The sequence below is a fragment of the Hemiscyllium ocellatum genome, chromosome 29, assembly GCF_020745735.1.
Source record: "Hemiscyllium ocellatum isolate sHemOce1 chromosome 29, sHemOce1.pat.X.cur, whole genome shotgun sequence".
Lineage (NCBI taxonomy): Eukaryota > Metazoa > Chordata > Chondrichthyes > Orectolobiformes > Hemiscylliidae > Hemiscyllium > Hemiscyllium ocellatum.
The window spans coordinates 54,909,438-54,928,597 of record NC_083429.1 but is presented as its reverse complement, the minus strand read 5'-3'; the positions used below and the strand labels follow the sequence as shown (position 1 = coordinate 54,928,597).

At 40.2% G+C, this 19,160-nt stretch overlaps 1 protein-coding gene across 3 annotated transcripts in view; it reads right to left on the bottom strand.

The window, feature by feature from the left end:
• The window catches only part of cbl (Cbl proto-oncogene, E3 ubiquitin protein ligase), a 231,039-nt gene that overhangs the window by 49,348 nt on the left and 162,531 nt on the right, over nt 1-19,160 (bottom strand). For all 3 annotated transcript variants that reach the window (XM_060847082.1, XM_060847084.1, XM_060847085.1), the window contains exons 5-6: nt 4,930-5,051; nt 1,247-1,384 (exon numbers count right to left, since the gene is read on the bottom strand). In XM_060847082.1, the coding sequence (XP_060703065.1) occupies nt 1,247-1,384; nt 4,930-5,051 (260 nt within the window). The remainder of the gene's footprint in view (nt 1-1,246; nt 1,385-4,929; nt 5,052-19,160) is intronic.

Here is a 19,160-nt window from a genome sequence, read left to right as displayed (position 1 = left end):
GTGAAAGACGGTGTGTGAAAGAGAGTGTGTGCGAACGAATGCAAGAGAGAGACAGAAAGAAAGAGCGCGAGCGAGCGAACGGGTACGAGAGTCCAAGCGTGAGACAGAGTGCGAGTGCGAGTGTGTGAGTGTGAGTGTGAGTGTGAGTGTGAGATGTAAAATGGGTAAATGATACAAATGATAGGTTTGAAAGAAGAAAATGGGTTAGCTCTGCTAAGACAAAATGAGGGCGATACGGTGGCTCAGTGGCTAGAACTGCTGCCTCACAGTGCCAGGGACCCAGGTTCAAATCCAGCCTCAGACGACTGTCCGTGTGGAGTTTGCACATTCTCCCCGTGTCTGCTTGGGTTTCTGCTGGGTGCTCCAGTTTCCTCCCACAATACAAAAGATGTGCAGGCCAGGTGAATTGGCTATGTTAAATTGCCCATAATGTTAGGTGCATTAGTCAGGGGGTAAATGTAAAGAAATGGGCTTGGGTGGGTTACTCTTCAGAAGGTCAGTGTGGATTTGTGGGGCCAAATGGTCTATTTCCATACTGCAGGGAATCTTAAAAAAAAGACACACACAAGACATGGCTAGACGGGGAGTGAAGGAATGCAAGAATATTGGAAGGGGTTCTGAGACATAAAAAGAGGAGTAGGCCATTCAGCCTGATAGAAAATGAGGTGCTGGCCCTCCAGTGTGTATTGAGCTTCATAGGAACACTGCAGCAGGCCCAGGAGGAACTGTTAGCAAAGACCAAGGTGGTCAATTAAAATGGCAAGCAATGGAAGATCCCTTTATCTTTTGCTCTGGGTACCCTCACAACCTGTTCCACTCACTCTTCCTCCCCAGCAACAGTGCATAAAATATCATATTCCAGCCTCTTTCAGTTCTGAAGAGTCAAACTGAAGTTGGAATGTTAACGCTGCTTCCATCTCCACAAAATGCTATCAGACCTGCTGAATTTCTCCAATAGTTTGTTTTTAAACCATTAAACAAATACAGATCATATTTCAGGTTATTTCCAGTAATTAGTCACAATATTCAAATTTCATTTAACAAAAGTTGAAAGTGGCCACATTTGATTGCTTTTCACAACATCATAATGAAGTCAAACACAAAACCTTAATTCCTAAGTCAAGAGATATTTAAACAGTTTCAACATTTTAAGGAGAACTTTTAAAATAATTGAAAGCAAAGTTAACGTTATATTAGAGTACTATATCTGTAACATTATAATACGAAGGAACACTTGTGAACTCACAATCCTTCACGGAATCCATCAATCAGAGCCTGAAAGAGGGGTTTGTTATGGGGGATTGTTTGAAGAATGTTGCCATCTGCTGTGACATAGCCAATTGCCCACTGGCCAAGCCTGGTACAGCTCAATCGGAATATGTAGCTGAAAACAAAAAAGAGTTGAAGTTACATTTGATGAATTATAGCACAACTACAGATGTTTTGGCCGGTTAGATTTGAAAGTTCGCTTTATTTTCTTTTAATTCATTCCTGAGGTGTTTGTGTCACTGTAACCAATATTTATTGCCTATTCATAATTAATTTTGAGGTGGTGATGAAACTCTTGAAACTCTACAGTTCACCCTACTAGGAACAGAGTTTCCAGGGACAGAGAAAGAATGGTATATCAAGTTAGGATAGTGCGCGCCTTGGAGAGAAATTTCAGATAGTTGTATCTCTTCTAATTGAAGTCACGACAGAGCATCTTGCTGATGGCACATCTATACATGGTGATCTATTGAGTCATAATCATTTGATCATTTTATTGCCATGAAATATTTGAGATTGTGGACGGTATAGGTTCTTTGAGGGTATCTGCAGATTAGTACCAACCCTTGCAATGCACTAGCACATCTTAAAAGAGTGAAATAAAGCATAAACTATTCGCATATAGATTTGTGTAAAAAATGAGGTCTGCAGATGCTGGAGATCATAGTTGAAAATGCGTTGCTGGTTAAAGCACAGCAGGTCAGGCAGCATCCAAGGAATAGGAAATTCGACATTTCGGGTATAAGCCCTTCATCAGGATTTGTAATGTGATTTGTGCCAGTTTAGTTCTGTAATTGCTGCCTGTGGGGAATTTAGCCTATCATGCATCAACCTCTCGAAAAAACCTTTCCCAAAGTAATAGCAAAAATAAACATTTTAATTCAGTAAAATGTGTGAAGGATTTCCTACAAGATGAATTCACTATCAGCACATCTCCATCGCAAAATAAGGCACTGCAATAAAAGAACAGAAGCAACACACCAACAAAAGCATTACTCCATAACCAAAACTTCACTGCCTGATAGCCTTGCTGGTGAATGAAACAAAACCGACATTAATCATTAACTTAACGTTGCTACTGTTTCATTGTCTAGATAGAAGTAGCAATTGGGATGTTTTGGAATGATCCTGGTTTTATACAACTGCTTCACAACGAAGATATTGAGCAAGCAAGATAAACACATTTCTGACCTAAAGATAAGCTGATAGATGATATACACCCCTCTGTGAAGGCCTTTCTAAAGTTTATTTGGCTCATATGGGATAAGTATAAGTAATAAACTAAGTGTCAACTTTTCACACCATTGTTAACAAGATTTGCTTCCTCTTCCCTCACCTTTGGGAATTTCTCTGACCTCTGCAATGGATTTACTGGGATAGTCACTAAAAATAACAATTACATTGACTATGTCCACCATAATCAATTCTAGCAAATGTATATAATAGAATGTTATTACTTTCCATTACTAATGTTATTAGAATTCCAGCATTCATTATTAAAGCTGCATCAGGGCTCTTTAAAATCTAAATGGCCAAAAGTGTTGCATGCAATCAATTATTGAGTAATCTATTTATTAGGTAATTCACATTAGATGCAGAAAAATCACATTTTACTCAATTTTTTTAATATTCACAGGATATCTTGGAAAGATGAGGTTTATTGTCCAAGCCAAAATGCCTTGAAATGTGGTGTTGAAACCTTCGTAAACTGCTACAGACTGCTTGGTGAAAATAATCTCACATTGCCATTTCAGAGGGAGTTCCAAGATTTTAATCCCTCAGTGACGAAGGTACAGCAATCTATTTCCAAATCAGGATTGACATGTAACTTGGAGAGGAGTTTGATGGTTTCATCATGGGCCTGTATCTTTTGTCCTTCAGATTTGCAACGGTCTTGGTGAATTGCTACAGCACATTTTGATGGTCGCATTTGTTCTGCTGGTGATCGAGCAAGGTTTAAGCTCAGTTGTGGGAAAGCTTTTAGAAACAATAAGCCAGGAAAAAATTAACAGCCGCTTGGCCAACTGCCAATTTTTAAAGAAAAGTCAATATGGAAATGCCTCAAGGAAATAATGTTTAACTAACTGATGAGATTTTGTGGACGTAACAGAGAGGATTGATGAGGGTTATGTGCTTGATGTGGTATATATGAACTTGCAGAAGGCATTTCATAAAGTGTCACACCACATAGATTTGAAGCCACGAGAATAATATGGAAAGTCATGGCATGAACACAAGGTTGGCTGAGTGCCAAGAAACAGTAACAGTGAATCGATGTTTTATTTGGAATTCCAGACAATATGTCTAGTGATTTTCCGTGCGATCAGCACAGGACCACTGCTTTTCTTGAAAGATTTTAATGCGACCTAAATTTGGGAATACCAAATAAACCTATTGGACTATAGATTTTTTAAACTTTGACCACCCCAGTCCAACACTGGCACCTCCAAATCATAACCATAAAGACAATAGTGATAGATTTCAAGAAGAAATCTAATGGCTGGTGGAATTTGTAGAAACATAACAGATTAACTTTATTGTAGAGATTTGCAAAATAATACATTTTGGTGGGAAGTATAAAGAAAGGCTGTATAATCATTGAATCTAGAACCCCTATAGTTCAGGAGGCCATTTGGCCCATAGAGTCTATACCAATCCTCTGAAGAACATTCCATCCAGACCGACACCCTAACCGTATCCCACAACTCTGCGTTTACCATGGCTAACCCACCTAGCTGCACATCCCTGAACACTACAGGCAATTTCAGTATGGTTAATCCATGTAACCCACACATCTCTGGACAATGGGAAGAAACCAGAGCAAAGTATAAAATACACAGAGCACAACTCTAAAAGGTGCAAAGAAACAGAAAAATCTGGGGGAATTTGTACAAATTATTGAAGATAGCAGGGCCGATTGAGATTTTCATGTACAAGTACCTGGTACAAAGGCAACCAAGTTATGGTGAACCTTTTTGAAACAGTAATTGTCTCACTTGGAATATTGCGATTAATTCTAGACACATTTTAAGAAGGATGCACTTTCAAAAAAGTGCAGTCAAGGTTTATGAGAATTGCTCCAAAACAGAGATTTCAATTCCATGGATAGGGTTGATGTTCTTGAAGGAGAAAAAACTGAGATAAGTTAAGCAAACCATGTCAAAATACCGAGGAGTCTAGAAAGAATAGATGGAGAGAAAACATTCCCTTTGGCAGAATGGTCAGGAAGCGTAGGACACTGATTTAAGGTGACTGGCAATAAGAAAATGCGAAGTGAAGCATTTTTACAAGTGTAGTAAGGATCTTGAAAGCACCAAGAGTGATGTGGAGGGAGATTCAATCACAGCTATCTGACATTATGAGCTGAATGTTCTCCTTCTGGTATTTTTGAATGTTTTCAACTAACAATAGCCAAGATGAAAAATTCACCATGCAGGATCCTACAATCCATCCCACATCAAATAATTCCACCCATCTCAAAGTAGATTTAAGGAAATATTTTTCTTTCCTCCTCATTTACAAGATCTCCCATTCGATTACAGAAACCAGAAATTTGCCATAGAAAAAATGATTTGTTTAAGTCAGGATGCAAAAATCTCTGATGCCTTCTTTCTATTCAACATATTCCCATAGTGACATTGCAGCTCTTAATTTCCTTACCTCCCAGGTTTGTGGATGAATTTCTGGAGTCTTGCTTTTACCTCATCATAGGTTAAGAAGGCCATGTATCCCGGATGAGTAACAGCTAATGAATTCCAGTTCCTGAGCAATGATGACCATGGCTATGGAACAGAAAAATATGGTACAATAAGTACAGCTTATTTGTTGCAACTAAAATATAACTGTCTGCTACATCAATACCAATCACAAAATTCAACTTCATATATCCACAAGATGTGCAGTCCTTGAAGAAACTAGTCAGACCGTAAATTGTAAAGCAATGTTTATGCCTCACATGATGAACAATGACAGAATTGCCACTCTTCGACCAGAATGACAAAAAGAATCACACCAGAAATTCAATCTCATGACCAATTTAATACTGCAGTGTATTTGATCTTGTTCAGGTACTTTATAAAAATAAATACTCAGCAAAAATAAAATAAAATGGTTGGGGAGGAGTAGTAAGACTAAAGGAGCACTTACATTTTTTTAGATTTAACTAATATCTTAGGAACTACCTTTTCATATGTTTTAGGTGACTTTTCGGGAACCATTTTAATCTCACAAATGGCAGTTATAACTCTCAATTACTCATCTGGTCAACCCACTCATGTGATATGATCCTTGACGACTGTCTTCATTTTGTATCTCCCATTTCCCACGCATCCTGCTCTTAATTAAAGATTGGCAATTTATGTCAACCCACGAGACTGTCAAAACTAATTTCACGGAGAACATCTAGCTTAGACAGGGAAAGATTTTATTTTGAATGTTACCAACATTCAAAACAAATGTTTCGTTAACTATTTACTAATGTTGGATTTTACATCATTTATCAGTAGAAGAGAGAATATTCTCATGTTTCCACTTTCACCTGTCAAGAATCTGCATATTGATAGTGGTTACATTCAAACGCATGTCTCATCATGAAATGCAATATGTCAAATAGTCTCTCATCACTGAACCTCTTCAATATTTCTGTTTCACAGCGCGAATAACAATGTTTTAATTCAGAGTTTAAACAGTGCCCAAATATCCTCTGCAATAGCCAGTTATGTTGTAAGATACTGACAGTGAAATATTTTCTCAATAGTTATGTTACAGCTGAACAAACTCTTCCTCTTTCTGTTGAAATATGCGGACAGGAAATGCATGATTAATGTTGTCCAGCCTCACCCAACTAAGTTCTTAGGTCAGGGTGAGATTGGTTTATTCAGAAATTAAGTGTATTCTTGAGATCAATCATCAAGCTGAAAGCAATTGTTCCCATACTTCCCAGGACCGGTGCTAAAATTTGTCCATATTTCCTCTTCCTGTTTTTAACCCTTACTCTTACTTTTCTCCAACAGAAATACATCAGTAAATTCAACAAATGTGTACTTAAAAAAGAGAAAAAACTAAAATTTAATAATAATGAGGGGTCTCGGTAAAACTGCGAGTGATTTCTTGCAGTCAGTTTTGTATTATGATGTGATAACTGATGTTCTCTCACTTTCCTGCCCATTTAAAGCAACTGTTACCACTAACTGATTGAAAACTAAGAGAACTGTGAATGCTATAAATAAACAAAAACAGAAATTGCTGGAAAAATCTGCAGGCCTGGCAACATCTGTGGTGAGAAACCAGAGTTACTGTTTCAGGTCCAGTGACTCTTCTTCAGACCAGAAACGTGGACTCTGGTTTCTCTCCACAGATGCTGCCAGACCTGCTGAGTTTTTCTAGTAAAAAGTGAGGTCTGCAGATGCTGGAGATCAGAGCTGAAAATGTGTTGCTGGTTAAAGCACAGCAGGTTAGGCAGCATCCAAGGAACAGGAAATTCGACGTTTCGGGCCAGAGCCCTTCGTCAGGAATGCTGATGAAGGGCTCTGGCCCGAAACGTCGAATTTCCTGTTCCTTGGATGCTGCCTAACCTGCTGTGCTTTAACCAGCAACAAATTTTCAGCTCTGCTGAGTTTTTCTGGCAAGTTTTGTTTTTATTACCATTGGCACAGTGTTTGGTGCACATAGGTTAGGAAAGTAGGTTCAACTCACCACGTCATTGACCGAAACTGAAAGAAAAACAATCTGCCAAGTTTTAAGCACTGCCAATAAGATGAGAGGAGTTCAGGACAAACAGGGAAAAATTACAGATTGGACTGGCAATTTCCAGAATGAAAAGTAGTCTTAGACTTAGTGAGATTTAGCCCTAGACTGGACTAGAAGCGACAAGATTCCACCACTAGGATTGGTCCATTACAATCTCTTGTGCTTCCGCCCAGGTCACATTATGTTTTAAAGTTCCTCCCTAAAAATACTTAATCAAGTCTTTTTTTGGATGGCCCAGTCTTCTTTTCCTATTTGGTGGTGTTCAGTCTACTGTCGCTCTGACGGGATATCATCCAGAAAGGCAAACATGTATCTTGCCAATCTCAGTTAGCTCACAGGTACCTTTCTGTAGCAACTCATGCTTGGCAATACTGTTTCTCCATATAATAGGATTTTACACAGGCAGCCTGTAGAAAGATTACCAATTTGCACAACATTTTTGCTGTTCTCTTCCATGTCTCACTGATATAAGTTGCAGTTCGTCCTAATATGAACATGTAGAGTCACAGATTCACAGCCATGTTGATAGCATTGGATGCTCAGATTACGTGGAACCACTGGAAGGCCGATTTTGCTTAGTTGATTCTTGTGTGCACATTGATTGCTGCATCATCCTCCCTGGAGAAGTCACTTTTAAGAAAGCAAAGTGGTTGATATCCGTATTGTTTGATTGCCTACAAGTGATAAGAGGACCTTGTTGTCAGTGCTTTTGTTTTATTATGGCTAACACACAAACCAATCTTGTTGCCAATGAGTTCAAGACTGGTTGCAGTGTCTTGGAGCATGCACAGTTCCTCAGCTAGCTACAAATATTGTGGATACTATAGTCGGCACCCATAATTATGTTCCCCATTACAAAATCAACAATCAAGAGGAAAAGGAATGAAAGAGTACGCAACCTTGATGCACTTCTGTGATGATCTGCAAGGAGTCTGGTCCATAAGATCATAAGACCATAAAACATCGGAGTGGAAGTAAGACCATTCGGCTCATCGAGTCCACCCCACCATTCAATCATGGCTGATGGGTATTTCAACTCCACCTATCCACAGTTTCCCCGTAGCCTTTAATTCCTTGTGAGATCAAGAGTTTAGCAATCTCTGCCTTAAAGACATTTAACTTCCCGGCCTCCAATGTATTGTGTGGCAATGAATTCCACAGGCCCACCACACTCTGGCTGAAGAAATGCCTCCTCATTTCCATTCTAAATTGACCCCCTCTAATTCTAAGGCTGTGCCTATGGGTCCTAGGGCTAGTATTGATGCAGCACTAAAGATGCACTATAAGGCGTTGAAGATGTTAGCATATACTGAGTGATTGCATACCATCTTGTGATATACCAAAATGATTGCTGACTGATGTTATCAAAAGCCTTCTGGAGATCAATGAAATTGAAGACTGATTTTCCAGGCTGAGCTCTCTAACGTCCCTGGTTGCATGGATCTACTTGCAGTATGACCTGCCAATCCAGAAACATGACTGTTCTTCACAAAAGGAAACTGTCTATTTTTACATTGAGGTATGGAGGTGCCATTGTTGGACTGGGCAGGGCAAATTCAGAAGTCAAATGACACCAGGTTATGATGCAACAAGTTTATTTTGAAATCACAAACTTCACCTGACAAAGCAGCAGTGGTCCGAAAGCTTGCAATTTCAAATAAATCTGTTTGACTATAACCTGGTTTTACGTTACTACCAAATCATTTGAGCAGTATCATGATGAACACCTTTAAACACCTTGCCATGTACAAACAGCAGCACTATACCTCTCCAGTTGTAATAGTTGTGGAAGGTCCCTTTTTTTCCCACAGGTTGAGGATCCAGGATGCCTTCTGCAGTCTAGATATTGCTAATCAATTCCATGAGCTCTGCAATAACAGTGCTTTTACCAAGTACCTACTTCCCTACTGGAATCTCATCAATCCCAGGTGCTGCACTGCTCTTCAGGCTCTTGATTGGTCTTTGATCTCTAACCTGGCAACTTTTCCCAAGTGATTTCCAGCTGCTAAAGTGTGATTCTGCTATCGAACTCAAATGGAGAATCAATTTTGGGCTCATTGACAATGTCCCAAAAATGTTCTATCCGCTTTACCCGAAAATTAAATCCTGCCATCCTTATCCTGGACTGCTACATTGGTATTGCTTCTGGCACCAGCAATTCTGTACAGCTGTTCCAATTTGCTGTCTCATGCCTCCATGCCTTTTAACTCAATCCATCCTTATTTATCTCTCCTGCAGCTCTTCTTCGAAGCTTTGTTCACACTTCTGTAATTTTCATGGTCTTCATTCAAAGTTCCTCCCCTGGTCTTTCTTGCTCTTTTGCGAGCTTTCTCTTCATCAATCAACTTTCATGTTGGGTTAGTGATACATCGTTCTATAGCAAACCAAAAATAAACAAAGAAATGCAGATGCTGGAAGTCCGATGCACAAACCGAAATTACTGGAAAATTTCAGCAAGTCATCCAGCGCTGTGGAGAGATATTTTGAAGAGGTGTCACTGCACCCAAATCATTAACTCTGTTTTCTCTCCAAAGATACTGCCACACCTGTTCAGTTTTTCAAACAACTTCGGTTCGAGATTCAGCATTCTTTGGTGGTTCCAATCCTCTATCCAATGGCAACTTTTGCATTCTTCTGAAAATTTCAAAAGACTGTTCTTTGAAGTTGCCTATTTTCATAAGAAATTTTAACTGCCAGAAAGGGCCAGCTAGAAACAGGATGATTAGTCCTTGCCCTGCAGGTTCCTCTTTGCAAACATTTGCTCATTTATGACTACTGTCTTCAGCTTCAAGCAGATCTTCCCTCAGACAATGGAACGGTCCAATCGATATTAATATATCATGTAATACATCTTTGGTTTGCTACTGATGCATAGAGCCATTCTTGCTCAAGGAACAGCTGCTACTGTGCAATGGGTTCAACACTGGGAATATTTACTTCAAACACACCTTTCATTAATTGCTATGGAGCTTTCCAGACAGTAATACTGAAACAGACTAACTGACAGTAGCCTTCAATTGAACACAAAATCATTGAATTATAGGGAGACTGTCAACCAACTGCTACAAAGATACAGGACAAAGGACATGGAAGCAATCAGAAATTAATTATTTAATAAAAGGTGAAAAACTATTAAATAATAGTAAAATCTTACAAATGCTACTTGCACATGACAGAAAAAGTAGTATTGCGAAGATGACTGAAATAAGACTGCAACTTAAAATCAACAATCTACAAATGGGACAAAGGTCATTTTATTTCAATTGTTTTATAACTTGGCAGTTTTCAATATTAATAAATCCTTTAACAGAAGATAATGAATGCAATTACACAATTCATGGCTAGAGTCAGAAGTGCTGGTAAAAGAAAAATTGACTCAAACAGAATTAAATAATGTTTAACTCCACAGTTTTCTTTAAAAAATGTGTTTATTGTATTACCAAATTACAGTTTATCACTAAATTACAGATCATGATTCATTCATATCCGTGATACTGCCTGTTCTCTTGAATCCATTTTTGTTTTAACATAGCAATGTAAATGAACTGCAAAGGTATCTCATGTATAATTATAATTAAAATTACAGAAAATTCAAATTAAAGAATTGATGTGCAATAAACAGTATTTCCAATAGAACACTTAGGGCTTTCACTTGGATGATAGGTGGGCCAAGGAGATTGGAACTGCATATTGCTAGTCATCTACAGTCTTGGCTGCCCTCTTGAAGTTTGCCACAAGTACCAGAACTTCTAGAATGCTTATCATTGCCTCGCACTATTAGCTGATTTTAACACATGCAAGCCCAAATTATCTAGATATTTCCAAAAAGAATGATGCATGTTTCAAGCATTCTTAAAATTTACAATTTATCTTAAATGGGCAGAAATATGACTTTCTCGCTGTTCAAACTATTCTAAGTAGAAGTAACAGAGAGACTGGAATGACAGCACTGCCAATGCTGTGCAGTACACTTGTGAACACCCCATTGTCAAATGTATTATGTCATCAAGAAACCTGAATCCCATCTTATGAATTGGATCATTAATTTTCAGCACTGCTGAACATCATTTTCCAAGAACACAATTTTTCAATGACAGCTTTCAGATTCTTAAGAATTCTTAAAATAAAACTGATGCCACCAGTGTTCAGAAATTGAACCATTTCCTAAATTTAGAGTATTGACACTTTACTAGTCCTAATCTGAACCAATTCAAACAGAAGAATCTCCTTATAAACACAATTTTTTCCCTTCCCTAGTTTGCCAACAAGTTTATTTAGTTACTCAAGTTCACAAGCATGCAAGGTCATTGGTTCAACACTTGGTCTATGATAGTTCTTATGTCCCAGCCACAGAGAAAGTGAAGACATCAAAACTTTACAAATAGAAACAAGTTAGTTCATGTGGTATTGAACTAGCCCAAATAGTACATGTGAATTTTAATCTTTAATTAAGCTCAGTAATGGTTGTCTAATTATCTGAGAAGTTAATCAATAAGGAACTGCAAGAAAACACACATTATGGCTGCAGAAGTTTGCTGAGCCAAGGATCTTTTGCAGTGATATCCTTGGTGACTGCGACTGATTTCAACCATCGTAATCATGTTCCTTCACTTCACATATATTTTTAATTACTATGGCATTTTCTCTATGGCCTCACTGACTACAGTTTTGGCAAGTCTTCTTGCTGCTATACATCGTCAAATGTTGTCACAAAGTAAAGGGCAGCAATTCTCACCTTTCCCCAGCTGTTGGGTTCTTGCATCCATGTCTGAAGAAGACTGTGAAGAGGGCTCGAGTCAAATGAGCACTCTATTTAGTACATAATTCCACTTAACACTTCATTAATTTTTTTGGAGAAGATTTACAAGGCCATAATTGGTTTGATAAACTAATGCTGTCTTTACAGTGCCAGGGACACAGATTCTATACCAGCTTTGGGTCACTGTCTGTGTGAAGTTTGCACATTCTGTATCTGTTGGGAAGCTACAGCTCCAAAGCTGACCCTTCAGTCCAACTCATTCATGCCAACCAGATATTCTAAATTAATCTATTTGTCAATATTTGGCCCATATCCCTCTAAACCTTCCTATTCATGTACCCATTCAAATGTCTTTTAAATGCTGTGATTGTACAAGCCTACACCACTTCCTCTGACAGCTCATTCCATACACACACACTACTTTCTACATGAAAAAGTTGCCTCTCTGATCCCTTTTAAACCTTTCCCCTCTCACCTTAAATCTTTACCTTCTAGTTTTAGACTTCCTACCCTGGGGACAAACCTCATGGCTACTAACCCTATCCATGCCCCTCATTATTTTATAAACCTCTATGAGATCAACCCTCAGCCTCTGATGCGCCAGGGAAAATAGCTCCATCCTATTCAGCCTCTCCCTATAGCTCAAACCCTCCAACTCAGCAACATCCTTGCAATTCTTTTTGCCCCTTTTCAAGTGGTACAACATCCTTCCTATAACAGGGAATTCAACACAGAATTCCACAAGTGGCTAATTAATGTCCTATACAGCCGTAAAATGATATCCCAACTCCTATACTCAATGCTCTAACCAAAGATTCGTGTACCATACAGTACTTTCTCTCATATCCTGTCTGTGACTCCACCTTCAAGGAACTATGAATCTGCACAGCAAGGTCTCTTTGTTAGGCACCACTCCCCAGGACTCGACCATTAACAGTATAACTCCTGCCTCAATTTGCCTCATCAAAACTAAACACCTCACATTTATCTAAACTCCATCTGCCACTCCTTGGCCCATCGGATCAAGGACCCATTGTACTGAGATAACCTTCTTCACTGTCCACTACACCACCAATGTTTGCCTCTGCAAACTTATGAACTATTCCTCTTAAATTCATATACAAATTCATTTATATAAATGACAAAAAGCAGTGGGGACACATACTGATCCTTGCGATTCAGACTCCAGTCTGAAAAACAACCCTTTGTCCCATATCTTCAAGTCAATTTGTATCTAAATGGCTAGGTCCCCTGGATTCCACCCATACTAATCAGCCTACCATGCAGAACCTTGTCTAACACTTTACTGATGTCGATATAAATAATGTCCACTGCTCTGCCTTCATCAATTTTCTTTGTCACCACTTTAAAAGCAATCAAGTTAATGAGATACAATTTACCATGCATAAAGCCACGTGAACTATCCCTAATCAGTCCTGTCTTTCCAAATACAAGTAATTCTGCCCCTCAGAATCCTCTCTAACTTACCCACCACTGACTCAATGATCTTTGGTTCTCTGGCTTTTCCTTACTATGTTTCTTAAAATAACGGCAGCACATTAGCCACCGACCAGTCTTCTAGCACCTCACCTCAAGAGTCATAGAGATGTACAGCATGGAAACAGACCCTTCAGTTCAATTTGTGGTTGCCAACCAGATATCCCAACCCAATCTAGTCTCACCTGTCAGCACCTGGACCATATCCCTCCAAACCCTTCCTATTCATATACCCATCCAGGTGCCTTTTAACTGTTGCAATTGTACCAGCCTCCACCACTTCCTCTGGCAGGTCATTCCATACACGTACCACCCTCCGCGTGAAAAAGCTGGCCCTTAGGTCTCTTTTATATTTTTTCCTTCTCACCCTAAACCAATGTCCTCTAGTTCTGCACTTTCCCACCCCAGGGAAAAGACTTTGTCTATTTATCCTATCCATGCCCCTCACGATTTTATAAACTTCTATAAGGTCAAGCTTCAGCCTCCGACACTCCAGAGAAAACAGCCCCAGCTTATTCAACCTCTCCCTGTAGCTCAAATCCGCCAATCCTGGCAACATCCTTGTAAATCCTTTCTGAACCCTTTCAAGTTTCACAATATCCTTCTGATAGGCAGGAGACCAGAATTGCATGCAATATTCCAACAGTGGCCCGACCAATGTCCTGTACAACCGCACATGACCTCCCAACTCCTGAACTCAATATCACCAAATCATATAAGTATCTCAGCAAGGAGCCCGGTAATCACGTCCGTAGCTTCCCACAAAGTTCAGGGATACATCTGATCAAATCCCAGGGATTTATCCATTTTCATGCACTTCGAGATATCCAGCACATTTTTGTATGTAAATATGGACACTTTTCAAGATATCACCATTCATTTCACCAAGTTCTCTAGCCTCTATATCCTTTTCTACGATAAACCCTTTTGCCCTTAATGTATTTGTACAATCTCTTTGGATTCTCCTTCACTCTCTTTGCAAAAGCTATCTCTCGTCTCCTTTTTGCCCTCCTGATTTCCCTCAAGTATATTCCTACTGCCCTACTACAAAGGAACGGTGGACAGCACGGTGCCACAGTGGTTAGCACTGCTGCCTCACAGCGCCAGAGACCCGGGTTCAATTCCCGTCTCAGGCGACTGATTGTGTGCAGTTTGCACGTTCTCCTCGTGTCTGCGTGAGTTTCCTCCGGGTGCTTTGGTTTCCTCCCACATTCCAAAACTGTGCAGGTTAGGTGAATTGGCCATGCTAAATGTTACAGCGGGATATAGATAGGTTGCAGAGCTGGGCAGAAAGGTGGCAGATGGAATTCAATGTAGCTAAGTGTGAAGTCATTCACTTTGGTAGGAGTAACAAGAAGATGGATTACTGGGCAAATGGTAGGCTACTTGGTAGTGTGGATGAGCAGAGGGATCTTGGTGTCCATGTACACAGATCTCTGAAAGTTGCCACCCAGGTAAATAGTGCTGTGAGGAAGGCATATGGTGTACTGGGCTTTATTGGTAGAGGAATTGAGTTCCGGAGTCCTGAGGTCATGTTGCAGTTGTATAAGACTCTGGTGCGGCCTCATCTGGAGTACTGTGTGCAGTTTTGGTCGCCATACTATAGGAAGGATGTGGAGGCATTGGAACGAGTGCAGAGGAGGTTTACCAGGATGTTGCCTGGCATGGTAGGAAGATCGTATGAGGAAAGGCTGAGGGACTTGGGCCTGTTCTCATTGGAGAAAAGAAGGTTTAGGGGAGATTTGATAGAGGTGTATAAGATGATTAGGGGTTTAGATAGGGTAGACACTGAAAACCTTTTACCGCTAATGGAGTCAGCTGTTACTAAGGGACACAGCTTTAAATTAAGGGGTGGTAGGTATAGGACAGATGTTAGGGGTAGATTCTTTACGCAGCGGGTTGTGAGTTCATGGAATGCCCTGCCAGTAGCAGTGGTGAACTCTCCCTCTTTATGGTCATTTAAGCAGGCATTGGGTAGGCATATGGAAGTTATTGGGCTAGTGTAGGTTAGGTAGGATTCGGTCGGCGCAACATCGAGGGCCGAAGGGCCTGTACTGCGCTGTATTTTTCTATGTTCTATGTTCTAAATTGCCCGTAGTGTTAGGTGCAGGGGTAAATGTAGGGGAATGGGCCTGGGTGGGTGCGCGTCGGTGTGGACTTGTTGGGCCGAAGGGCCTGTTTCCATACTAAGTAATCTAATCTAATCTAATCTAATCTAAAGGAATTCGCTCAATCCCAGTTGTCTATACCTTGACCAGCACCTCAATTTCTCTGGTCATCCAGCATTCCCTACACCTACCAGCTTTGCCTTTCACACTAATAGGAACATGCTGTCTCAGAACTCTCATTAACTCATTTTTGAAGGACTCTCACTTCCCAAACATGCCCAATCAACTTTTGAAAGTTTTTGCCTAATATCATCAAAATTGGCCTTACTCCAATGTGGAACTGTTACTTTTAGATCAGGTCTATCTTTTTCCATAACTGTTTTAAAGCTAATAGAATTATGACGACTGGCCCCAAAGTGCTCCCCCACTGACACCTCAGTCACTTCCCCTGCCTTAGTTCCCAAGACATGGTCAGGTTTAGTACCCTCTATAGTCGGTCCATCCACATACTGAATAAGAACATTTTCTTGCACACCCTAAACAAATTCCTCTCTATCCAAGCCCTTAACACTATTGCGGTCCCAGTCTACGTCTGGAAATTAAAATCCCCTACCATTATAGCCCTATTTTTCTTACAGATATCAGAGATCTCCTTACAAATTTGCTTTTCAATTTTCCATTAACTTTGAGGGCTCTATAGTACAATCTTAATAAGGTGATCATGCCTTTCTTACTTCTCTGTTCTACCAAAATGACGTCACTAGGCATACTCCCAGAAATATCCTAAGTACAGCCATAATGTAATCTCTAATCAAAATTCCACTCACCCCTCCTCTCTTGCACCCCCCCAACCCGCGCCACCTCTCTAACCTACAATGGATCATAAAGCTGTCCTGCCCATGCCTGAGCTACGATATCCCAGTCCCACATTCATCTGCCTTACCTGTCAAGCCTTTTGCTTTGAAATAAATGCAGTTTAATTTATCAAACTTATCTCTTTTGCTGCCTTGCACTTGTCTGCCTTGAGTAGTTGACTTGCTCCTCTTCTCAACTGTATCAGCTTCAGACTTCTCTTTGGATCCTATGCCCCCAGGTAGCACTAACAAATCTCTCCGCTTGGATACTGGTACCCTTTCAATTCAGGTCCAAACAGGTCAATTCTACCCCAGAAAAGATTCCAATGATCCAAAAGTGTGAATCAGCTGCACCAGCTCCTCACCAAGCATTCATCTGCTCTATCCTCCTATCCCTACTTTCACTGACACGTGGCACTGGCAGTGATCCTAATTTACTACTCTTGAGGAGCTACTTTTAACCTCCTGCCTAACTTCCTATATTCTCTCTTCAGAACTTGTCCCTTTCTCTTCCTATGTTGTTATTCCAATATGTACAACAACCTCCTATTGGTGATTCTCCCCTTAAAGAATATTCTGCAGTTTCTTAAGAAACTGCCTTGGCCCTGGCATCAGGAAGTTAACATACCATTCTGATGTCTTGCTGTCAGCTGCAGAAATGTCTGTCTGTGCTGTGCCCCTGATTAGAGAGCCCCCTATCATCGATCGCTTGGAACCTGACATATCCTTCATTCCAGCAGAGCAAGTCTCAGAACCTGAGACTTGGCTGTAAATGCTACCTTCCTCTGAATCCATCAACCCCTACATTTTCCAAAACAGCATACTTGTTTGGGATGGGGATAGTGATACGAGATTCCTGCATCACCTGCCTACCTCTCCTAGAGGTAACCTATCTGACTGTATCTACTTTAATGAAATATCCATTCATCACTGCTCCTTACACATCCTGTAAATTTTTCATTGCCTGTAACAGCCACTTCAACCAATACACATAGTCCAAAAAGATTTGCAACCAAATATACTTTCTGCAGACAAAATCATCAGGAACAATGAGATTCTCTCTAATCCCCTGCATCTGACAGGAAAAGCACATCACTCTACTCAAGACCATCTCTGTACCTTAATCTACAGGCACAGAAAATAGCAGTTTTAAAATCTAAAATCTAAAAACACTGCTCTAGGATAACTTAAAACTTATGTTTTGTTTTGTTAAAGAAAATTTCATCAAGAGACAGATCTCAGTCAAATATAAAAAAAACTCACCCAACTCACACTTAGATTTACAAGATAAAATCAAAATTTATAAATTTAATATGTCTTAAAAATGCAGATGTGCAGATTAGGTGGGATTGGCCATGCTAAATTGCTTCATATAGTGTCCAGGGAGGTACAGATTAGATGGATTAGCCGTACTAAATGCAGGTTACAGGTATAGGGTATGGCACTGGGTTTGGGTAGGATGCCCTTCGGAGATTCAGTGCAGACTCGATGAGCTGAATGATCTCTTTCTGCACTGTAGGGATTCTATGATCCTATGATTCTATGAAAAGTGAGCAATATTACACATTGCTGGCTAGATGCCACGTACCACAACAATGACAGCTGAAGAACACTACAAAATGCATCACAGCCAGAAGGTTGTCAGCTACAACACAGGAATTTACCAAAAAATCTGAAAAATTGACTATTAATGTCCCATTCATGAAAAGGAGCAGAAATTCAATACGGCCAATTACAGTCCAATTAGTCAGCCCTAAAGCACCAGCAAAACAATGGACGGTGTTGTCAACAACGCTATCAAGTCCAAAGGTGTGCAGGCTTGGTAGATTGGCCATGGGATATGCAGGGATAGGGGGATGGATTACTCTTTGGAGGGTCGGTGTGGACTCGATGGGCTGAATGGCTTGCTTCCACATTGTAAGGATTCGAAGAAGTGGTACCTATTCAACTATGACCCATGTAATAAGGTACACTTTAGTTCCACAAGGGCCATTCACTTCCAGACATCGAAAATAAGCAATTGCAAAGTGAACGTTGCTTGCCAAGGAGTCAATGAAGTTCAGCAAGGACAGAGCAGAAAGACAAATGCAGCTTTCTGAAATTTAAGACATAGTCAGCAGAGTTTGTGTGACCTTAAGTTTATGGAGGTTAGATATAAAAGATCAGCCAGAAATGTGAAGAGTTGAAACTAGAGGAGCGTGGAATATATCAGACCATGAACAGATTGTGGTGGCATACAATTCTATTGGTTGCTGCTACTAATGAATCTCACAGACATGCAATTTTGAATTGTTAGGTCTATTTATATTCTGCTGTAAGGAATATAACATTAAGTGAAACATCATTTGATAGTCTATGTCCTCAGGGTGAAAACAAGGCATTTCATCATCTTCACTCTTTCCTTTGTCTTCCGTGGGTTCTTAAAACTCCATATTGCTGTCATCCAATCACAATAGTCAATAGATGTGAAGCTGGAAAAACACAGCAGGTCAGACAGCAACCGAAGAGCTGGAAAATCAATGTTTCGGGCCGAAACCCTTCACCGGGGAAGGGGAGCCCAGAAGTAAAGAGAGGGTGATGGTGGGGTGGGGTGAGGGCTGAGAGAACGATTGGTGGGATGTTGATAGGTAGATGCAAATCAGAGGTTATTGTGATTAGCCAGTGGGAAGGGTGGAACGGATAGGTGAATGGGAAGATGGATGATTAGGTTAAGGCAGGTCAGGGAGGCAGGGGGCTGAGCATGGAATAACACGGGGGTGGAGGGATTTGTAAACTGGTGAAGTTAATTTTGAGGATTTTGGGCTGTAAGCTCCCCAAGCAAAATCACTACAACTTGGTTTACCTCATCTACTCTCTCCAGTCTCTGTTATCCATAAATTCAAATTATTTAACAGAAATGAATCAGAGGAATTATTTTCACTGGCT